Source organism: Hypoxylon trugodes, assembly GCF_022578975.1.
Source record: "Hypoxylon trugodes strain CBS 135444 unplaced genomic scaffold F4822scaffold_2, whole genome shotgun sequence".
NCBI lineage: Eukaryota > Fungi > Ascomycota > Sordariomycetes > Xylariales > Hypoxylaceae > Hypoxylon > Hypoxylon trugodes.
The window spans coordinates 1,908,830-1,930,225 of NW_026250017.1; the positions used below are offsets into that span (position 1 = coordinate 1,908,830).

At 45.9% G+C, this 21,396-nt stretch overlaps 6 protein-coding genes across 6 annotated transcripts; 2 read left to right on the forward strand and 4 right to left on the reverse strand.

Moving 5' to 3' along the window:
* Window positions 1-304: 304 nt before the first annotated feature.
* On the reverse strand, window positions 305-7,682 carry F4822DRAFT_390426 (SEN1 N terminal-domain-containing protein). Its single transcript, XM_051457059.1, has 5 exons — window positions 6,974-7,682; window positions 3,321-6,923; window positions 1,357-3,265; window positions 1,150-1,296; window positions 305-1,094 (listed from the first exon to the last, which is right to left on the reverse strand). Exons 1-5 carry the CDS (start codon window positions 7,318-7,320, stop codon window positions 981-983), a joined length of 6,120 nt encoding a protein of 2,039 aa, XP_051318071.1. The 5' UTR covers window positions 7,321-7,682; the 3' UTR covers window positions 305-980.
* Window positions 7,683-7,907: 225 nt separating this feature from the next.
* On the reverse strand, window positions 7,908-10,656 carry F4822DRAFT_390427 (DNA glycosylase). The gene is made up of 2 exons (XM_051457060.1): window positions 8,396-10,656; window positions 7,908-8,349 (listed from the first exon to the last, which is right to left on the reverse strand). The coding sequence occupies exon 1, from the start codon at window positions 10,128-10,130 to the stop codon at window positions 8,463-8,465; it is 1,668 nt and encodes a 555-aa protein (XP_051318072.1). The 5' UTR covers window positions 10,131-10,656; the 3' UTR covers window positions 7,908-8,349; window positions 8,396-8,462.
* A 1,054-nt stretch (window positions 10,657-11,710) lies between these two features.
* On the reverse strand, window positions 11,711-14,748 carry F4822DRAFT_425508 (amidophosphoribosyltransferase; the record flags this gene model as incomplete). Its single annotated transcript, XM_051460342.1, has 13 exons — window positions 11,711-12,099; window positions 12,196-12,258; window positions 12,380-12,594; window positions 12,667-12,886; window positions 12,944-12,968; window positions 13,059-13,340; window positions 13,395-13,426; window positions 13,518-13,588; window positions 13,648-13,745; window positions 14,188-14,237; window positions 14,311-14,386; window positions 14,440-14,489; window positions 14,631-14,748. The coding sequence occupies 13 exons, from the start codon at window positions 14,746-14,748 to the stop codon at window positions 11,711-11,713; spliced, it is 1,689 nt and encodes a 562-aa protein (XP_051318073.1).
* Window positions 14,749-15,982: 1,234 nt separating this feature from the next.
* Window positions 15,983-17,478, forward strand: F4822DRAFT_123975 (RmlC-like cupin). The gene has a single exon (XM_051452618.1). It carries the CDS (start codon window positions 16,581-16,583, stop codon window positions 17,454-17,456), a length of 876 nt encoding a protein of 291 aa, XP_051318074.1. The 5' UTR covers window positions 15,983-16,580; the 3' UTR covers window positions 17,457-17,478.
* Window positions 17,220-18,607, reverse strand: F4822DRAFT_123948 (uncharacterized protein). The gene is made up of 4 exons (XM_051452617.1): window positions 18,394-18,607; window positions 18,088-18,342; window positions 17,497-18,026; window positions 17,220-17,441 (listed from the first exon to the last, which is right to left on the reverse strand). Exons 1-3 carry the CDS (start codon window positions 18,420-18,422, stop codon window positions 17,501-17,503), a joined length of 810 nt encoding a protein of 269 aa, XP_051318075.1. The 5' UTR covers window positions 18,423-18,607; the 3' UTR covers window positions 17,220-17,441; window positions 17,497-17,500.
* Window positions 18,608-19,214: 607 nt separating this feature from the next.
* On the forward strand, window positions 19,215-20,562 carry F4822DRAFT_441327 (uncharacterized protein; the record flags this gene model as incomplete). Its single annotated transcript, XM_051462848.1, has 4 exons — window positions 19,215-19,236; window positions 19,571-19,835; window positions 19,897-20,165; window positions 20,215-20,562. The coding sequence occupies 4 exons, from the start codon at window positions 19,215-19,217 to the stop codon at window positions 20,442-20,444; spliced, it is 786 nt and encodes a 261-aa protein (XP_051318076.1). The 3' UTR covers window positions 20,445-20,562.
* Between the last annotated feature and the right edge of the window lie 834 nt (window positions 20,563-21,396).

Sequence of the window (21,396 nt, forward strand, 5' to 3'; positions counted from 1 at the left end):
ATGGGGATATGGTAAGTCCGGGCTGAGGCCAGGCGGTACACGATAGCGAGGTAGTTTAGCTGCTTAGGTGCCTTACCCTGAGAATTTAGGGGCTAGGTAGGCGTTAACATGAGCCAGCATAGCGGTAGCCTAGTTGCGCTGGCATTAACAGGCGTGAACGCTGGAATATTTTAGGATTATAGCGCTGTGTACGTCGTATGGGCTCGGTAGATACACACTAAAGGGTACGAGATAGTGGCCCTAGGTATGATGTTATAGCGCAATAAAGGACACGGTTAGGCACCTAGGCAGGTATCGTATGGTGTAATACGCACTGATTCTCCAGGAGGCTTGGGCGTCCCGTGTAGGGCGTAAGCTGAAGTAAACCCTACTAGAGAAATAGCGCAATAGTGATCACTGATCAGCTAAGGGCTCCGGTCGGGGTACTTGTCCAGGGGGGATGAGGTTACACGAATACCAGCTGTAGGTAACTAGCAACAGGCTATATCTACAGCGCTTGAAGTTGCACCCGTAGACACAGCGGGAGGTTTTTATCACGAACCTCAGTTCATATACGCGTGTCACAAGTTACACGGTCTACTTACCTGGGCTGGTCGGCCCCAGTCAACTTCAAAAATTAAGGTCATTATGGTGGTTATTTGACTGGCGACTCAAGGAATGTCCAGCCCTATGGGTGCCGACATCTACGAGGTCAAAGCCAACTATCTAGTCTAATCTCTCCTTTTTAGTTCCGTCCTACCCTATTTGATTCCCTTAGGATGCGAGACCTGGGTATCAACCACTAGAAAAAAATGCCCTCTGAGAGCAAGGGAAAAAAAGGAGAGAAAAGAACAAATCTATGGGTACAAATGCACTATAATCCCTACGCCGGAAAATGCAAAATGGAAATGACCACTATAACTTAGACGCCCCCAGAATGGTGCAGGATGTAGTGAACCTACTGAAACGCAATGAGGAACCATAATCGTACGCTGGGAAATTTAACGGGGTTTGTTGGGCTTGCGTTTGATGAAAGGATCAGTAGGAGGGGGTCTCCTTCTTTGAGGAGGTGGTGGTCTAGGTGCTGTAGAACCACTAGATGAACTGGATGGGCCCTAATCATAATTAGCGGGAGGACATTCATGATTCCCAGGCGTAGCCAGTACAAACCTTGGGCGCATTCGGGGGTCCAGAAGGACCTTTGCCTGCAGAGGACTTGGGTTGAAGGCCTAAAACAGACATTGCCGAAGGATCTTGTGGTTGTGGCATAGCTCGGGGCGCACTTGGCGGTATCTTTGGTGCATGGTTGCTAGCAATCTATGTCATAGTATTTTAGTCATTTTGCGCATGGTCTACTATTTCGTTTGAAACACTAACCCTCTTCGATGTTTTGCCATCGTCGATGCTATCCCTAGGTCGTTTTTGACCTGATTGGTGTATGATGGGGCGCTCGGACGAACGATTGATGGTGGCACTCTCTCCACGTTCGTTGATTCCACCGTATCCTGTCGAGCTTGAATGATTTACAGGAGGTCCGGGTCGTTCAAGAAGCGTGTATGTTTGTGGTAATTGAGGAGTTTGATGTTTCTTTTTCGGCGGCTGATAAGGTGCTACATCTTCCATGACCACGTCCTCCATATCATTTGTTTGGACGGGCTTTGGAGTAGCGCTCGAACCCGCCGCGGCCTCCTTTGCGGGGTTGCGTACTTCGGGTTGAGGGGTTTGGGGTGATGGGGCGTCGAAATTGGGAGGTGGTAATCGAGATCCAGGCTTCCTCAGCAAAGAGAGGACATCACCTGCTGTATAACGATCTCGAGCTCGGGCATCCTCAATAAGCTTATTCCAAAATTCACCCTGTACTAGAGCCCTCGAGTCTCCAAGAATGAAGAGCGAGGATTTCGCACGCGTGAGACCCACGTTCATACGTCGAATATCCGTCATGAAACCAATACCACCAGTGGGGCTGGCTCGGACACAGGAGAAGATGATAATTTCACACTCTCGTCCTTGGAAAGCGTCGGTAGTGTTGAATTCGATATGCTCCTTGATCTTCTCTCCATAACGACGCGAGAACTGGTCGCGGAGTTCGTATAGTTGAGCTTTATAGGGGGTAATAATACCGATTTTGCCTTTGAAATCAGTTTCCCGATAATCAGTCATCAACCTATCGTAGAGTTGCATGGCAACCTTCAACTCTTCCAAGTTAACCAATGATTGGCCTTTGCGACCTTTCTCCTGGATACCCTTTACGTCGAAGAATCGGTAAGGACCCAACAGCGAACTCTGATGCCACGGCTGGTGGCGGAGCTTTCTCATATCATCACCATCCACAAGACGTCGCTCGTAGAATTCTTGGCTTGGGAACAAGCTAATTTCTGGGTGCATACGGTATTGGGTATCAAGTAGATGAACGTCATCGGGGTGATTGCGCTGCATACGAACGAAAAGACTTTGGTCGTATCCATAACGAGCAGCGGATTGCGACAATACTGTTGGCGGCAACTGCTTTGGATCACCGACGAGAATGCATTTGGAACAGCCATATTTTAATGGGATCAATGCACTCAGCTCAACACACTGAGCTGCTTCGTCGATAATTACCGTCTCAAATTCAACTTGTAGATTCTTGAACATCTCATGTCCACTACCACTTAGTGTGGCGCAGAGGACTTGAGCAGAGTCAAGAATTTCTTGTTGGATTTGTCGTCGTCGAATCTCGTTTTCTCTTGCGACAGTATTTCCACTGTCTTTATCGGCGTCTATTTTCGCGCCAATTTGGGCTTGACGACGTTTTAATTCGTCGAATTTTCGCTGTAGTTGGTTGATCTGTGCTCGGTCTTCCCCATGAGCTCTTGCGGCCTCTAGCGCTGGTCGTAATTCGGATAATTCCATTTTGATCTGACCTGCTTCTTTATGCATAAGCTCTCGTGAGCTAGGGCCGGTATTCTGATTCGCGGCGCCCTCTACGCGAGCCTTGACCATTTCGTCTAAAGTGACGTCTTTGACTGCAGCATTTATTGCATCTGTGCGACCAAGACGTAAGACATTAATCTTATGAAATGATCCGGTAGTAGATTTGACCCCATCTTTGAGTCGTAGAACCAATTCATCGACGGCTGCGTTACTTGGGGCGCAGACCAGCAATTTCTTAGCGTTCGTTTTACTGCCCGTTGTACCAACGCCTCCAGGTCGTTTAATAGCTGTGCCTGCGGTTATAGAGAAGCTACCAGTTAGAAGGGCACCAACCATTGCTACAATGGTCTTCGTTTTTCCTGTACCAGGAGGACTGCAATTAATTAGCTAAATTCGGAATAAGTCTCACCCATGCTGTATTTACTCACCCTTGGACTAGCGTAAACGCATCATTCTCCTTTGCATTCAAAATTGCTTTTGCCTGACCAGGATTTAGTTGGTAATTTTGCATAATATTGTCAACAGCTTCTTGACTAAATTTAAGCATGGGAGATGGCTTGGCTTCCAGGACCTCTGGCATTAAATCATAGTATTGCAAACTTTCGAGAGAGGCGTATTCACGCTCAATCGTGGTCATGTTAGTAATTTTAACAGCGTAGAGTTCGGCCTGCGGCATCATCGTGGATATGATAGCACCAGCTCGGCCACTTAAGCGAAATTGTATTTCCAAATTGCCGTTTTTAAACTGAACACGCCAGATACGGGCAAGGCAGTGCAGTTCGTCTGTCGCTTCTAACGGATTTGATGCATGCGAAAATAGAATAATGTCTCCTTCCGCCAGAAATCTATCCTTGGTTTCGGCTATAGGTATAGCCGTACTAACCTCGACGAATTTGTCAACGTTCATTCGGTTGACAATCTTGATGCCGAAGGGTTTGGATGTTACTTCATCTTTAGCTGTTACAAAGGATCTCCAAGCTTCATTGATTAGAAGTGGTAGGAAAGTTTCCTTGTACTCCCGCGGATCATTGTAGGAATTAGATACTTGAGAGCACTTGATGCCGTTAGGGGGATCATTTCCTTGATGGAAGATATCCCATTCGAGAATAGCTTGGTGAAGCACATCCATCGGAGGGATGAGTCGTGCTCTCATATCTTTGGAAGAGCGTTGAATCTTCATCTTCTTTACCGGGAGACGTGCATTAACCTTCATTGGCCCACCCTTTGACGCCTTGTTTCCTGCGGCAGATCGAGCTAAAAACTCAGCATCATCGTCCGAGTCGTCCTCATCTTCCGACGATGAGTTGACCATAATCTCGCTTTTCTGCGGGGCATGATCTTTACCATGAACGCCAGACAGCCCCTGAAGACCCGATCCCTCGCCGCTGACAAGGGGCTTGGGAGCTCGTAGGGCTTTTGCTCTGGCAATGGCTTCGGCGTCTCTCTTTCGCTTTTCCTCGGCCTCCTTCTGACGCTTTTCGCGAATAGACGTTACATCAGCGAGGGGTGGTTTCTCCGGTTTGCGAGCCTTTATTCTCTCCAAGGTAGCCTTGCTTTTCTCCGAGGAAGAGTACTTGAGCAGCTCGCGCATATCATCTTTGCTCGTCCTTACTGGAATCTTCTCCTTTCGTGGGGCGCTTGACACACTAGAAGTGTCGTCGGTTGACTTCGACCAAGCATCAAGTCTCGTCTGTCGTTTAAGAGGTTCGGATTTCTTGACCGAGATAATTTGGAGATCGTCCTCCTGAGTGTCCTCACCTAACGCTCGCAACAGCTCGGCACGCTGACGATCATTCATATTCGTCTGGGTGTTATATCGTCCAGTCTTATTCTTAATACAAGTGTTTTTAACAAATGTCAACGCCGGTGAGGGCAGTTCGACGTCAAATTCGACTAGACGCCTAAGAAGTTTACCTAGAACATTCACAATCACGGTAACGAGGTACAGGTCCTTTAGTCGCAGCATTTTGCATAGGCCTAGGCAGTGCTTTCGTGGTTGTTCGAGGATATCTCTCATAGCTTGCTTTTCAGGTTGTTCGATATTATCCATCGAGGCAGAATGCGCAGACTCGGGGCCCAATGCAGAGGCTAGAAGACCATCCTGAGCTAATAGAGCTTCTGCGAGTTCCATGGCTTCTCGACAGAAGTTCTTCATTGTCTCCATGTCGATCAAGCGACTCCAATCTTCTGTTTGAGTGAAGGCGTTGTCGAGGAAAATCCACAGTGAGTTCCACCAAGCGCTGAGAACTTCGCGTTCCGCATTGTTTAAATCTCTTGAACGCAGTATACCCGAGGATGGGTCGCAGAGACTACTGAGAATATCTCTCGAATATCGGATAATATTGAACTGTGGTGACCAAAGCGACATTTTCCCATTGACTTCGTTGACAACGGCCGTATAAGAAGACAAAGCACGACCGAAAAAGCTTTGCAGTAGTTTCAATACAGCGTCTGTTCTTCTCATCTCACCAGTGACCGCCTTGATAAATGAAGCGCCGGCTTGACTAATAGTTTCCTCGCCGTGGACAAGAGCCGCAACAATAGGAAAGATCGTCGAAGACTCTGAGCAGAATTGTCGAAGTGTGGATTCGTTGAAGTCACCCAGCCTGTCAAGCATTCGGCCTACGACCTCAGCTGTCTTTTGGAACTCGGTATTGAATCCCGTCTTGACTGGCGATAAAGATTGCCTTTTTAGTGGTCGGAAAATCTCCACGGCGACTAGAGGACCAGCTGCAACCAGCATTATTTTCGCGAGATCGTCCGCACCCGGTTGGAGGATCTCCAAGAAGGCCTCCCAGTGACCCGAAGAATTACGCTTGACCTCTCGTTGGACTCGGTTATCACTATTTTGGAGGGCATTAAATTCCTCGACAGTAATACGGGAATCCAGAACTAAAGCGAATTTTATCACAGACAGCCCGGCACGCGACATTACAATATTTTGCGGGTCGTTTGGCGAAAGCTGGGCGAGCTGGAGAATCAAATCTTTGTATTTCAAAGTGAGATTTAGCGTCGCATTAGTATGGATTGTTGAAGAATCTGCATGTAACTTGTAACTTGGGGATGCGAATGCCTCAAGCGTAGAGGAGAGCACCTCGACGGCAGCAAGGGTACAGGCAAGTTTACCTCCTGATCCCATGCTGGAGTCTTGGGCGTACCTCTCTAGAAAGTGGTGTAGAAGTGAATCACAGACATCACTCCTGTGATGGACTGGAACCGAGTTTATAAAAGGCTTGACCCAAGAAATGGCTGCGGGTGATTCCGAAATTGAATATTCTTCCCCAGATTGGGCGAGAAGTGACTTGAAGGCAGAGCTAGCCAATATCTGCTCGGCAACGGTTGTATGAGAATAGTGACTGAAAGCGTCCCAAAACGCCTTAGGGGACTTCTGTATTAGTGCGCAAAATGACTTGAGTAACAGTTTTAGAACTGGAACCGAGTCAATCCGGGGCAATTGCGCGAGCATCAGTTCATATATGCTTGGCTGAACAGTCATGGCTCGCAAAGAATGAACGACAAGTCTCTCGTCAAGTACATTCAAGATGTGAAGAAATGCCTGCCAGAAACGAAGGAGAAATTGGGGCGACGCATTCATGTCGTTGGCCTTCAGGATCGCATCTGCGAGGTTGTCGTTGATTGCCCATTCGAAATCTTCTGTAGTGACAGTGGGCTGTCGGGAAAATGTGTGAACCGCGAATCGATTGCGGGTTTCGTTCTCGTCAAAAAGGAAGAAAGTCATGGTCGGGAGGACTTCATCTAACTTAAGAACCTTGCGCCTCTGGATTGCCTCGAAGACATAGTTAAATTGCTTGCGGTTCTCCGGTAGGCTTAGATATGGCATGCAGCATATAGCCTCGTAGAGAGCAATCAACAATTCCTCCTTATCCTCCTTAAGAAATGTGCTTTGACCGGCTACGCCATTGTGAGAGTCGATGAACTCGGCCGCACCTTGAAGGCCTTCGCTAATTCGGCTGAAATCAAACTGATTCAATCGATCCTCCATTTGAGTTACGACGGAGTCATCATATACCCTACTCGATGCATTAGTATTGACCAGAGAAAATGGGATAAATGATCTTACTGGGCAATATCCTTAAGAAAAGCCCTACGTCCCTTGTGCCAATTCCGCACGCAAGTCGCGCAACACTTAAGGAAGACGGTAACCCGATATCCAAACTCATAAGCCAATTTCCCAGCTGTTTCTTTTTCGAGGCCCAATACTAAGGAACAGAGGTATGTCTGAGTTAATCTATCTTTGCCTTGTTGGATCCTCTCTTCTTTTTGGGCGAGGGTGATTTTGCTAGGGGCATCCGGATCGTCGTAGAGTTCGTCATCGTCTTCGGAGATTCTTGGGCAACATAAATGTGTTTCATTAGGGAATTCGCTGAGCTGAGCGAAGGCGCCCTCGAGTATTTGCTGGACTTCCATGATGGTTGGAATTGGGCATGTCGTGATTAAGGAACGAAGGGTTGGTCGTGAATTCTCGATTACTCGTATGTAAGGACTTGTTATCGATAATCAGGCGTGAAAGATTCGGTGCACACTGTCTAATCGGCAGGACTATATGTAGGTTAGAATAGGAGGGAAGAAGGATCACAGATTACGTTTGTGAAGATGATTAAGGGAAGAATAGAAAGAGGCGCTGAAGATGGTAGATGCTCGGCCGTGCAGATAGCCATAGACACGCGCAAACATGAGTTGAAGCAAATAACATGAATAGGAAGATGATAAGTGTTAAATGACAGCGTTAAAAGTCTCACGTCGTGAAGGACGTGGAAGGGAGATATACTCAAGTCGGAAGGAAAGTCGAAAGTGAACTCGGCGCGTTAACTTTCGCTGGAGACGTGCCAGAGGATGATCTGTCTTATCGATAAGCACAATAGCTTTAATTGTTGCCGTAATAGGATAAGATTGATGACAAGGAGCCTGCTCTCACCCCTAGGAAAGTAACCTAACGCCCTAGAACGAGCTTTAAAAAAAGCTCTAAGTAGAGCGCCAGATATCCCTAGGAATCAGCCCTAGGGGTCGAGTACAGGGTGGATAGAGGGGTAGAAATAAATGATTAGGAGGTGCGGGTAGGAGGAATAGAAGAACTCAACCACAACATCATTTGGTTGGAATACGGAATTGGATGGGAGAAAGAAGATTTTATTTCCTCTCTAAAAAAATGATGTACAAGGGTAAAAGTAGAAGGTCAGAGGTCAATGCATCTTCCTAGGCAGCTAGGTAGAAGGTACCTCACGCGCGCATCGCCAATGTAGGGAAGTAGATTGCCAGTTTCGCGATACTCACCCGCCTCTTTAGATTAGGGTACCTACCTAGGCATACACGCATACAGGCGAGTACATGTACCGACCCAATCTGCGGAAGGGGCACGCAGGTACGGAATAGCAATTGAAGGAACACCTATAAAGACGACGTGATCACTTTGGCATTAGTTAAACATCATAACTCGAGGTGAGAAGAACAATGAATAAAGTGTGCAAATGCTAATGAATTAAAGCAAAACATAGAGCCCTAGAGGTATCATTTACCTAAACAGTCGGGGATACATCAGAGTATTAGTTACATTAAGCTGTGATCAATCCGGTTTGGTCAACATTCTGCTCTAGACATTGCTCTTGATCTTGCTCCTCCTTCACATCCTTCGACTTCGGCGATGCCTTTGACTGTTTCTTGTCGAAGCGGTGAAGAAGCTTCTCTAAAGGACACTCCGAGAATTTTGCCCAGTCGCTGGTACCTTCACTGGTGTTTGCCGCGCACTTCTTACACGTTTGCCCATGACGAATAAAAAGTTGATGGAGCCCATACTTAAAGCGATCTGGACATCGAACTTCGAGATGGTGGAAAACATTGTCCGCGCTTGCTTTCTGCGGAGCCCATCCTAGCCATCGAGAGAATCGGTGGACATGCGTATCGACAGCAAAACAAGGCTTCTGCAAGCAAAAGAGAGTGACACAGGCTGATGTTTTGATGCCAATCCCAGGATACTTCGTGAATTGTGTCATAGCTTCATCTTTTGATAAGCCGTGGAGGTGGTCGAGCGAAAGGATATTCTGTTCCGTCTTCTGTATTTCGAAATCTTTCTGGCCTTGCGTCTTCTCCGCTGCGCCGACAACGTTCGCCACCCTGCCAGTTTTTCTCTCTTCAAGGTAAGCTTCACGCCTTTCAAGGTTTTCTTGGTACACCATATCGAGGATACCCTTGATATACTTGGCCTTGATATTTGCCAAACCACCTTGGTGGATTGTGGCAACCACATCTTCCAGAGGGGCTAACCTAACGTTGTTCCAATTCACGCTCCCCTGTCCCACACCCTCATCCAGGGTACCATACTTCGCAACCAAGCTATTCAACATCCTATTTGCGCCCTCAAAGGTCACCGCACCACTTAGAAGTGTCCTCATCAACGCATCGAGGACAGAAGGAACTTCTCCACATCCTGTAACCTCAAGTGACGGGGCAGGGATAACATCAGGTGCCTGAGCTTGCACGTCACCATGCATCTCACTGAGCAAGTTGAATACTTCCTCACACTGCTTAGCGCTTGGTGCTAGAAATTCTGGAAAGGGAGTTACGCCTGGCATTAAGCCCTTTTTGTGAGTCTTCTTCGTTTTCTTTGGGCTGGGCTCAGGAGTTTGATCATCGTGAGTTTGATCATCTTCTTGAAAAGTGGCATTTGTTTGGCGCTTTCGCTTCGTTGGTGAAGCTTTGTCGCTTAGCACATCGATACTCTGTGCCTCCACCAAAATAGGCGTTGTCGGATTTAACTTGGGCTTTCGCGGGCGCAATTGCCGGCCACTATTCTGCACAATGTCTATTTCAATGTTGGTTGGCTTAGATTGCTCTTGAGTAGCCTCGACTTTAAATTGGAGGTCTGCATTGGTTTCCGAGGCCCTATCCGAACGAACCGAGTTAGGAACTTTGATTTTGATAATTGTCTTGGATCTGGTTCTTTGCGCTGGAACATCCTCAGCGACATTGAGATGTACTGCCTGGATCCCAGCTAGGATATTCTGGGCAGGCTTGGTGATTTCTCCTTGGCCGTCATGAGTAGGTGCGAGGCCGGCGATTGCGGAAGGTTCGACAATGGGGACGGCATCGACGACGAACGGCGATTCCACGGCAGGAAGTGCTTGGTTTGCTGTAGACCTTTTAAGAACACCCATATTATGTGGTAATGCATCCCAACCGCCTTTCACAGGCACGGCCCGTGTCTTGCGCTTACTTTTACCCATTTCTTGATTGTGGCTAAGGATCTAGTTTGGGACATGATATTTCAAAGAGTCTTAAATTAACTCAATTCAAGAAGATGTGCAGGGGTTGGCTAAAGAAGTAGCAGAAAGGGAATTGAGACGTTGTATAGAAGTGAGTGAAATACAGGAACGTTGATTATAGTGAGGAATTTGTGGGCGTAGTAACTTGAACGTAGATAGACTGTAGAATAGACCGTTAGGGCGTTACGCATGAACCTTATTCGACTATGTTGGTGACTTCGATCTGATTAGAAGACTGAGAGATTGGATTGATTGAGGTTGGCTAGAACAACATCAAATTGACAAATTTTGGAGTGAACATATGTGTAGATGGGATGTTGAAGATTTAAACAGGGGAGAGAATAGAAATTGGCTGGATGAGAAGTTCCAATCACATTGGGAGACAACGACTTTTTGAAGAAAGTCGTACTTGCTCATTCAAGATGGTCATGTCCGGTTGAAGGAAACGACGACCATAAAGTTATGGGGAATCACGATTGAGTGAGGGAAGTAGCAATCTGGGAAAGGAAACAACGACTAGCTCAGGGAATGGCTAACAAGATAAACTTCAATGACGACAGTTCGTTCCTATTCGGGTACTTGACGTAATTAGAATAAATAATTGGTTCGAACCTATATAAAGTAGCAATAAAATCATTGATTCATCTTGGATATTGAGAGGCTTGCCTCACATAATAACCTAGAGGTAAATAGATATATCTCAATACGATATATAGGAATATTATATGGTTACAGCTGCATTTAATTTAAGAGTGTATTAACTAAGCAAAGTCACTTCAATTAAATATAGGAAGAAGTAGAGTATTAGTAGCATATATATATACCTAAGTAGTCTTATTACGTTAAAGTAGTTTCGTAGTTTCGATACTAAGTTAGCGATGTAGAAATAGAAAATCATTCAAATGCGCTGTATGCGGAATTGGCAGAAGATGCGGCATGTTGATAATGCATAGATGGATTTGTGTTGAGTTGGCCCGAACGGTAGTTGGGTATACTTACGAATGACTTCATGTTAGCAAACATATTTAAGCGACTACTTGCATCTGCCTGGGGTGCCACCCATATAAGATGTATCAGGTACCCACCTGGGCAGTCAGTGCAATACTATCTGAACTTGAAGAGTCGGGTAACGTCTTTTGAAATATCGATTTGACCTTGAACTCTAGGCGCCAAGGAGGCTTCGAAACTCCAAATCTCTTCCTTTACCCGTTCTTAAGACGCATTCTCATTGCGCTCAAGTCTACGTCCGTGTTGTCCGTCATAGAATGTTGTCGGGGATAAATCATCTCCAAATCAAGCGGGACGATGTTTGAAATAGTCGTTAATTACTATCTCAAATTTGCTGCAGTATCTGCTCTAACGCCTGTGGTGGAGCAAAAATGTAGCAGCGTGTTTCTCCAAGGGAGATAGCATATATAGTGCTTGGCCATGGAGCACTGTATATAGATATATGGGAGGTAGTTAATGATTCATAGCTCTTTCATCCACCTAGGCCGTCTATATTGAGCTGTTTAACGTATCTCCATTCGGAGGGTGGGGCGTTAACGTCGTTCCGGTTCGGTAGCCATGTTATGAAGGCTGATATCATCCCGAACCAAAGGAGAAATAGCACCATTTCTCATCATTCCCGATGAAGCCTTTTCGGCTTCAAGTGCTGTGCCATTTGATGCGGATCCGTTTGCCCCGGTCTGACCACCACCCACAACTATGGTTGGGCCACTACTGGAGACTGTTGCGTGTGTAGCATGTTTCCGCTTTGTACCACGTAGTTGGTTTAGGTGGTCGAAATACCCCTCCGGGACTGGCGTGACGTACTTGCCACAGAACACACCTACTTCAAACTGGGTCGGACCGTCAGGCGGCGCAAGTTCTGCGCATGCTGCCTTGAGATCGTCAAGATCTTGGTAGATCACCTCCTCTGCATCAATGCCTGTAAAGTCTAGGTCAGATACTGTTTATGGATAGGCGCATGGTTTCCATTTCATTAATTCGAAATCAAGGTAGGGCGTAAAGCAGGGCAACTCACTCTTGGCAATTGCAAAACGATCTTTGCCGGATGCGATTAATTCCGTTGGACTAGCTAAGTCAACTGTAGAAAACTTAGTCAGCAAATTTTTCGTAGATGGGCAATCTTATTCAAATGAACAAGCCATGTGCTTTGATTAATAGATAAAATTGACACAAGCTGGGAAAATGCGGGCGCCACTTACTGCCGTAAATGTGTGGTGCGGTAATAGGCGGAGCACAGCTAGCGAATATCACCTTTCGCGCGCCGGCCTCACGCGCCATGGCTACTATTTCTTTGGAGGTGGTACCCCTCACGATAGAGTCATCGACGAGTAGGACACACCTTCCTTCGAATTCAGTCTGAATGGCACTGAGCTTTCTCCTAACACCCTTTTGCCGAGCCCCTTGCTGTGGCATACTGCGAAATGTCAAATTAGTAACCACCTTCACAAAAACTCATCGGAGTCACGGAAATTGAGAGGTAACGAACATGAAGGTCCTAAACACGTATCTGTTCTTGACAAATCCTTGGCAGTATGGAAGACCCAATCTTTCAGAAACGCTCGCAGCTGACGTGTTCGAGGTCTCGGGGATGGGAATAACGGCGTCGATATCCTTGATTGCTTCATCTCCGAGCAGTTCTCGTATTTTATCGGCTAATTTGTAGCCCATCCTTTGTCGAGAGGCATGGACACTAATGCCATCGATGACTATCAATCTCATATTAGAAACTGTTGAATGCGGGCGGAGGATGGTGAAGCACTTACCGGTATCAGGCCTAGCAAAGTATACCTAGAACGTCGGTGATTAGCAAAATTCCAAATAGCAGAACCTATAATATTTTCTTAGTGCGTCACAATGACGCCCCAAGCATTGGCTTACATATTCGAATATGTCAGGCGAGTAAGTCTTTGCCTTTTGAACCTGGCGGAAAACGGGTGCGCGACCCTTCTGAATGAAGACAGCCTGGCCGGGTAGGATATCCCTAATATTTCGGAAGCCTAGCTGCCGTAGGGCAATAGATTCAGACGCAAGCATGTAATCTTTCGTGCCAGGGAGGGTATCCGAATCTCTCTCCCCAAGCACTAGAGGCCGAATTCCGTAGGAATCTCTGAACCCCAAAACACCGAAACCAGCAATCATTGCAGTGCAAGCCCATCCGCCCTAATTTATGCCGTTAGCAAGAATTGCATCATCACCTAAGTAGGTAGAACAAACCGAACAACGCTCGTACATACGGCCCAACGCATCTGCGATATATCAGTTTCTCGATCAATGATCACGGACTGGTTATCTTCTTGAAACCCGAAGGTAGTGGGCACGAAGATGAAGGGGGCTTACTGAATATATCATCGGTGTTAACTCTAGCCTTCCCAGTTTCGTTGAGTTCGTTCGCGAATATGTTTAGCATACTAAGTAACACTTAGCTAAATTATCCCTCCTGTTGCACGTGGAAATCATCTCAACTTACAGTTCGCTATCACTGTCTGTATTTATATGTCTGTGGGCGACTGTGTCGAGATGCTCGCGTAACTCAGGAGCGTTGATGAGATTGCCGTTATGAGCGAACTGCAGCATTTGTGATTAGTAATCAATTTCCTTTAAGATACTAATCGTTGAGGATACACAAGCAAAATTAATAGAAACTCCAGAGGAGCGCACGTTCGCCGGACATATCTGCTAGAGCGTGTGCAATACTGAACATTATCCATGAGGTAAATATTGCTCAACATGCCCTCAGTCAAAAAGGGTATACTCTAGGGCGATAGAGAACGAGGATAGAAACAACTTACACAGATACCATAGGGACTGTTTACGTAAAACCTGTTGTGTATCAACACCCGCAAAGCAGTGTAACGTTATGAGAATACCCTATTGGGAAGGAATATATGAGTAATGGAATAAAGAGCGCCATAACGTACTACTAACACGTTAGCTATTATAGGATCCCAATTGCTTATGAAGTTATAAGAAGGAGTGGAGAATCCTATCTAGGATGTTTTAAACTTACCGGTTGTGATTCAGCATTCGACGATGTACCCGCAGTCGGGTATCGAAGATCTGGCATATCGTATATTAGCAGGCAAGAAAGAGGGGTGTCAAGGCGCAATGAACTGAATATTGAAGAACCTACGCCCAATTCCCATTGATCCTGGTAGATCTTGAACCCTCATGCCATCCATAAATACCTTGGCAGCCATTCCATTGCCCTGAAGATGAGGTTAGAAGCAGGCTTGATTTTAAAGTGGATGTATAAGCTTACTTTGCATTGGTAGATGCGCCCACCAGCGGCACAAGTTGCAATACCGCAAGCTAGTGGATGTTAGCTTATTTTGGTCTAATATTTCCTCCTCAATCGTATTGTAATGTAAGGCCGGTAATATATATGGCTGTTTTCAAGAGTATGCGCACTTTAGGGCCGTGCTGAGGGGTGTGTGTGCGAAAGTCACTAACCATCTTGTCCTCTGTGTTGAAGGAAGTATAGGGCTTCGTGGAGCGCGACGGCGGCTTTACAAGGAGCCTCGGGATCGTCACCAACATGGCCTAGAATTAGGCCAATTACACCGCACATATTGAACTAGTCAGTCGGGTCCGTAATCCTTATATCTCGTTAGCAGGACTGGAACAATAACGACACTTTTTAATATCTCGCAGGGGACAGCACAACGGTTGTTAAAGGGAAGAGGAGGGCGCACAACCACCTAGGTATGTTGCACATGAACCACATCCAAGTTTCAAGAATCGATAACGGATAGAACGTTGTTGTGCTGTCCTCCAAAAGATACGTATGATAATCAGAGAAGAAGAGATATTGGGATATTATTCAGAGTGGATGTATCCGCAGCATTTTGCTAGGCAGTCGAACATTTATAAAAAGAAAGAACTCATCACAACAATAAGAACCGCGGCGATTTCCAGGCACGATGGTTTGCCTTATTAGGTCGACGTTGCTTCCACACTTATTCCCTTTTCTTCTGCAGCTAAGTAGAACCTTGAAGTGGGATATAAGCGGGAAGCAACTTTTGTCAAGCCTTCCTGGCAGATCATCGTCCCTTTTGCGCCAATCATAATGACGATAGAACCAATCCCAACGTACCTTTTATAGCAGCTTTGGATTCGTGGAGTAAGGGAGCTAGGTAATGGGATGCAGTCGAGTCGGATCGAGTTCGATCGATCGCGGGGCAATGGAACGTAGTTAATGAAATCTGGTACTCGTTCCTCGAATTTGCGCGATTACTAGTAGGCAAGTAATACGGGAAGTAGTCTGAGTGGGAGTTTGGACGGAATACGACGTAATGATCAGGCGGTTGGATAAGATCAGGAACTAGATCGTCTATGGGAACATTCGTTCTTGGAAATGAGTGCAGAAGCACTGGCGCTACATGAAGAAGCGCGCGCAATCGGCATCGTGATCAAAATCTATTAATTTTTTTTTTCTTTCCTATGGAGAGAAATCGAAATATTTTGCGACCAATTGTTGGAGTAAAGTGGAGGAGGGACTTAGCGCCCTTGAATTTGATTGGACGAGACGGTTCTTGGTTTTTTCCGTTTGTGCTGCAAAGTGCTGCAAGTCCTGTAAAAGTGCAGGTCCGGGCTACTGGGATCCCGGATAACCCCCGCCGCAACTTTGGATCTTGGCCGGGGCTGCCGAGTGGATATCTGGATGCATTGACCCTATTGTGCCACAATGCCATAATCTGCACGCAATGCGGTTACACGCACCAACACGTGGCTACCATTTTTAATCATGAACGAGGTAGTAGAATACCATGTATCTAAAGTGGTAGATCTTCATTCAAAAAGGCATATACTTGTATACATATACGTAAATAGAATATTAATAAGTACCTAAGTACTGTCAATGGTGGGGTAAGATGGATTTCTATTTTCGTACTAGCGCAGGGTCCTACTTTAATAGAGTACATAGATACGTACCCCCTTAGGTAATGAAGCGAATAAGCATGAGCTAATGTGTGGTAAGCAGTTTTCGAAAGTTCAAATCTTGAAAATCCCCATTTCATGAGAAAGAGATGGCAAATTTAAGCCTCCAGTCTGATGCAAGTACTAATCTTAGTCGGCCGAAATTAGGTGGTCTTTCTAAATAGTTTAGAACTATTACCCCTGGAAATTCTTATAAGTCAGATTCTTTGCAACCATCACCAAATGCTTTGTAATTCAAATTCCAGGCCAATTTGCCTGCTTCGTTTCATTCTAGAAATATGTTTGAAGTAGTATAACTGCCCAAGTATAAAATATTTCATTTCGATTATGATTTCAACTTCAAATTCAACATTAATCCATTGCACTTAACTTCATCAACTAAGAAATCATACTGAAATCATACTGAAATCGACACATCTTGAAAAATACATACTAGATTTGACATTCCAGGATTATCAGTCCATGAACACTTTTAAAAGCGCCACGACCAAAATGCTCTCTCACGCCAAAATCACACTTCATCGTTCGGCCGCGCGCGGACACTCAGATCATGGATGGCTCAACACTTACCACAGTTTTTCGTTCGCTGACTGGTATGACCCGAGTTTTACACATTTCGGTTCGTTGAGGGTCTTGAACGAAGATCGGGTCAAGGCCAATTCTGGGTTTCCAACACACCCTCATCGCGATTTTGAGATATTTAGTTATATCATTTCCGGGGAGCTGACCCACCGAGATAGCATGCTTCGCAAGGGTGCTGAGGGTGAGCAGTCGGATAAGTTTTATCGGATGCGCCGAGGGGGTGTCCAGTTCACCACCGGCGGTACGGGCATTGCGCATTCCGAGCAAAATGAACACGCAAGGGATACGGTTCATTTTCTCCAGATTTGGGCCATCCCGTGGAAGCGTGGACTCACTCCGAGATACCACACCCGTCACTTTGATGATGAGGAGAAACGCAAGGGTTTTGTGCCGATTCTAAGCCCGCTTAAGGGCGGCCCAGACGCCACATTTGAGCAGGAAAAAATCGCTGAGCCGACAATTGAAGGATCTATACCGATACATGCCGATTTTGTCATGGGAGCCGGTATAATCCCTCCGCAAGGAAAATTCGATTGGGCTGTTGGGGCTAAGGTGACAGAAAATAGTAAAAGAAAGGTGTACGTTCATCTTCCGATGACGAAGCAGGGACAAGCCAAGATTCGGATAGATGGCCGAGATGAGGTATTGAATGAGGGTGACGGCGTATTTGTGGATAATGTTAACAGCGGCGATAAATTAGCAGTGGAGAATGTTGGTGAGGCCGAAGCGGAGGTTGTGGTTCTTGATACAGCATAGTCAACATACGTCTCTTATATAACTGTTAAATCAATCGTACACCCTTATTCCGATGGAAGCAAAGGAGCGGATTCATCATCGGTTGTATGTCCCACCGATTTCAACTTTCTCGATTCCCAACATAAGATTCCCTGTACGAGAGCAAAGATCAAGTTATCAACGGCAGCCCAGCCAACAACCTGATACCATGCGGTAAAGCGAACACCCCAAGGCAAAGGGATGCGCACGATCCAAAGGAAAGCCACTATCGTAAATATGGTGGTTTGAGCGACAAGTCCGGTGGGGCTCAATGCGCCAATCTCCTGGTATAACAGCAACTCCTTCCGTTGAGGAAATAGGGAGGCGATGGCGAGAGCAGTAATTACGGGGTTTATAAAGACGCTATGGATGTAGAAAAACACGACAGAGTACCACCAACTCTCATTAAAAGAGGATCCAGATGAGGGAGGTATTAGGGTAGACTCGATTATGACTGGTACTCCCGAGATAAGGAAGTAGGCGATATAGACAACTATCATCCAGTATTTGTTGGTGCGCGTCAACGATGAGTAGCGGAGGTAAAGTCCAAACCTTGCAGAAGAATACCTAATCAGCAGTAGACTACTTCTCTTGAGAACGTATATTCACTTACAGTATCAATTGACAGACCCAGACAGTGCTAAACTGAGCTAAGTTGAGCCAATCACCAGCCACCGGAGGAGTGTGCACGATATTGTCCATGATGGCATCATTAACTATGATAAAATGCAAGCTAATGGTAAGCTGCTCCGTAGCCACGATGAAGTTGAAAAGCACATAGTAAGGCGAAATTCTAGAGCAGTCGCCGCGGGATAAGATTCGACTATATTGAGGGATGAAAGAGGCTACGCTCAAGAATAGTAAGATACTACAATGTTGTTAGTAGTAGACGATCATATCGAGAGATGGGAACGCGAACCTTGAGATAACCAACAACAGTATACCCATAATTAGCTTCGAATCTATCTATTCCTAATAAAATGGTATAAAATAAAATAAGATGATCAAGATATCATCAAGTGTAATCGCGGGAATTTCAAATGTAAATGGGCTTTAAGTAGGTACTATGTAGGTAGTCAGCTACTTCATATATGATTTGTTAGGTTGTTGTAAGGATTAGCGGTTGCCTAACTACCCCGCTCATTCCTTAGGCGACTCTTCAAGCCATCACCATCTTAGAATATTACAACCTAGCTAGGTAGTCGGTGAGGTATATTTTTAGGGGTTGTCCATCCATATGCCCGTATTCAGTATGGACTGATGACCGTTCAATATATAGGCACATCAAATAAAGTCATGAGATACACAGTTGGATGCTATGCAAGCCAGTGAGTTTGTTGCACATTTCCGTCATTGGTGTGCCGCCACTGCTTTTTGCGCCTTGAAGGATCCCGCACTTGGGGGCAGAGCCAACTATGGCTGCGCGCCTGAGGTCTTGCGCACGGGCAACAATTGTTTCCTGGGATCAATCCGACTCTAAATCCCCAGAATAAAACCCCTCGTTTACGCTCTTTTCTTTTTATAAAAATCCTGTTTATTTTTATTATTGGCTATTTCCCACGAGTCCAGTATATAATCGACGAAAATGAACCATTGGCCTTTGTTTCGGGACGAAAGTGCTCAACGATGGCCAGCAGCATTTGACCCCGCTCCAACAATGGGATCTGGACATTGGAAACCCGCTACACGGACGGCGTCAGGAACCAAAAGAACCCACTAGATTTGGATCCTTTAGCTATAATGGTTAGAGATACAGCCTACAGTGAGTTTACTCAAAGCCCCGTGGCGATGAACTCTAGCTCCAATATTCTCAAATGACTTTAATATCATCAATATTTAATTGTGAGGGAAAAGTTGATAGATCGTTGTAGGTTTAGTAAAATTCTGCCGCAATCGTCTGTACACGAGCAAATTGATACCCTCCTACCAAAAGCGGACCATTAGTTTTCCATTTGAAATAAACTATGCAAAAGTATCCCAACCAGTACCTCCTTATATTCCCTGGAAGCAACATATGGAAGAGAAACGAGCCTATCCCCTGGATTCGGATATACCATGGAACTTGCCCTAACGAATCTTGTCTAATAACGATCAAGCCCTATCCGTGGATAAATCGAGCATTCCATTTCAGCAGCCCTCAGCAAGAAGCGCCTTAATTGCTAGCACCGGTACAACATACCCGCAGGGCGAGTCCGAAGTCCTTATTGGTCCGATTAACAGTAGCGGCGACGAAATTCGTAACGAGGAAAGAAAAACTTCCATGCGATACGCCTCAAGAAACCGCCCTAGGCGCCAGGTCATCGCCATTCCACAAAGCGAAGGCTGCTATCGTCACGGTTTCCTTTCGGTGCACCGAATGAAGTACGCCCTCGTCGGATATGCGCTACTCGCGGAAAATCTTTAAATGCTGACTATAGAGTAGGGAGCATCTTTTCAGGGCACATAAGATACCACCATGTTGCCCTCGTTGCGATATGGAATTAGGTCCCAATATGTCCTTAGAGTCGCATACGAGGCAAGATCCACCGTACGGGATCAGAGCAAAAAAGCAAAGGGAGGGTATTAGTCCCGCTATCGAGGAATTGCTTCGAGGTCGGAAGGAGTTTACGAGGAAGACCGAGGAAGAGAAGTGGAGACATATATACGGCGTACTGTTTCTAGCCGATAGTCCTATGAACATACCTTCTCCGTGTGAGTCCAATTCATAAATGTGTGAATGTATAGTCTAAACGGAAAGTAGATCTTGTAGAGCCGAGCCTCATCGAGGAATCTCCAGGTCCTATATTTACAGAAGCGACTTACGAGAATTTTCTGCAGATGGAACTCTTCCCCCGATTCTATCGGGCACTAGAAGGCAAAATCGATGAGGCATTGGATCTACCGAAGGGAAAATTTGGAGATATTTTGAAGGGACAATTGCAGAGTTCCTTCCATAACACCCCAGCTAGGCTCTATCTATACCGAGTTTAAGGCTTCTATAGGGGAAGATAGCGGGCAGCAGCGCAACGAGCCAAGATAGAGAGGATGTTTCGAGAACCCAATTCCCTGAACCGGAGTTATTTATGCCGGACTTTTTGTCTTTATCACCCTTTCCGGAGCCTTGGTCGACCTTAGGAATATATTATTGCGCGAGGGGGTTGAGTTCTCCGGCACCGCAAATCCACGGCGAAATAGCCGACCATAAACTTTAGTAGACGGACTTGTGGTTAGAGCTTACGACCGTTAATCCCCCAACGGCCATCGCCAATTGGTGCAAAGATCCTATTCATCATCTGATATTCATGCCTAGGTACCTGGGTGGGTATACCACAAAGTAAGACTATCACACTCGCTATGGATTTCGCTTTAGCACATAGGATAGGAGCTAACAAGTTATACTTCATACCTAGGCATACAGCGGAACTGGCCGAGTTGGGGTGCAGTTTGCGATCCGATATATGGATGGATTACCGGGGTACCCATATACCTATATTGTCGTCGCATTAAGACAAAATGATGTAACGTATCTTCGAGTCGGACTTATTACATAATTAGCGACGCGCGACGTCAATTTTGGGCGCTGGTTGCCTAAATACAGTGGTGAGGGCTTCCTATTAGGCGATATGACGACCGTCCAATTCTATACCCCTTTCGCGGGGGTTATGATGGCTCCAGAATCCGATACAATAAATCGGCTCTATACCTCCTAAAACCCGAGATCTAGTCTGGAAAACCGCTCACTTTCGTCAATCATGAATCTAGCCCAGCCAAATACACTAGGCGTCTAGGTGATTTGCGGAGGAAACGTCATCCCAGAGTGATCAACAATTTAGAAAATTGAACTTTTCTTACTATACAGATTAGCATCGCGAGCAGACTATTAAATATGCCGCGTCACTGTTGATCTGTTGTGTAGGACCTTTCCATTTCCATGATTTTGGCC

Coding starts and splice junctions, on each gene's coding strand:
- F4822DRAFT_123948 (XM_051452617.1), bottom strand. CDS start 18,422: ATGGGTATACTGTTGTTGGTTATCTCAAG. Junction 18,343..18,393: donor CTGTTGTTGGTTATCTCAAG/GTTCGCGTTCCC, acceptor ACAACATTGTAG/TATCTTACTATTCTTGAGCG. Junction 18,027..18,087: donor TGGGTCTGTCAATTGATACT/GTAAGTGAATAT, acceptor TTCTTCTGCAAG/GTTTGGACTTTACCTCCGCT.
- F4822DRAFT_123975 (XM_051452618.1), top strand. CDS start 16,581: ATGAACACTTTTAAAAGCGCCACGACCAAAATGCTCTCTCACGCCAAA.
- F4822DRAFT_390427 (XM_051457060.1), bottom strand. CDS start 10,130: ATGGGTAAAAGTAAGCGCAAGACACGGGCCGTGCCTGTGAAAGGCGGT.
- F4822DRAFT_390426 (XM_051457059.1), bottom strand. CDS start 7,320: ATGGAAGTCCAGCAAATACTCGAGGGCGCCTTCGCTCAGCTCAGCGAA. Junction 1,297..1,356: donor ATGGCAAAACATCGAAGAGG/GTTAGTGTTTCA, acceptor ACTATGACATAG/ATTGCTAGCAACCATGCACC. Junction 1,095..1,149: donor GACCCCCGAATGCGCCCAAG/GTTTGTACTGGC, acceptor AATTATGATTAG/GGCCCATCCAGTTCATCTAG.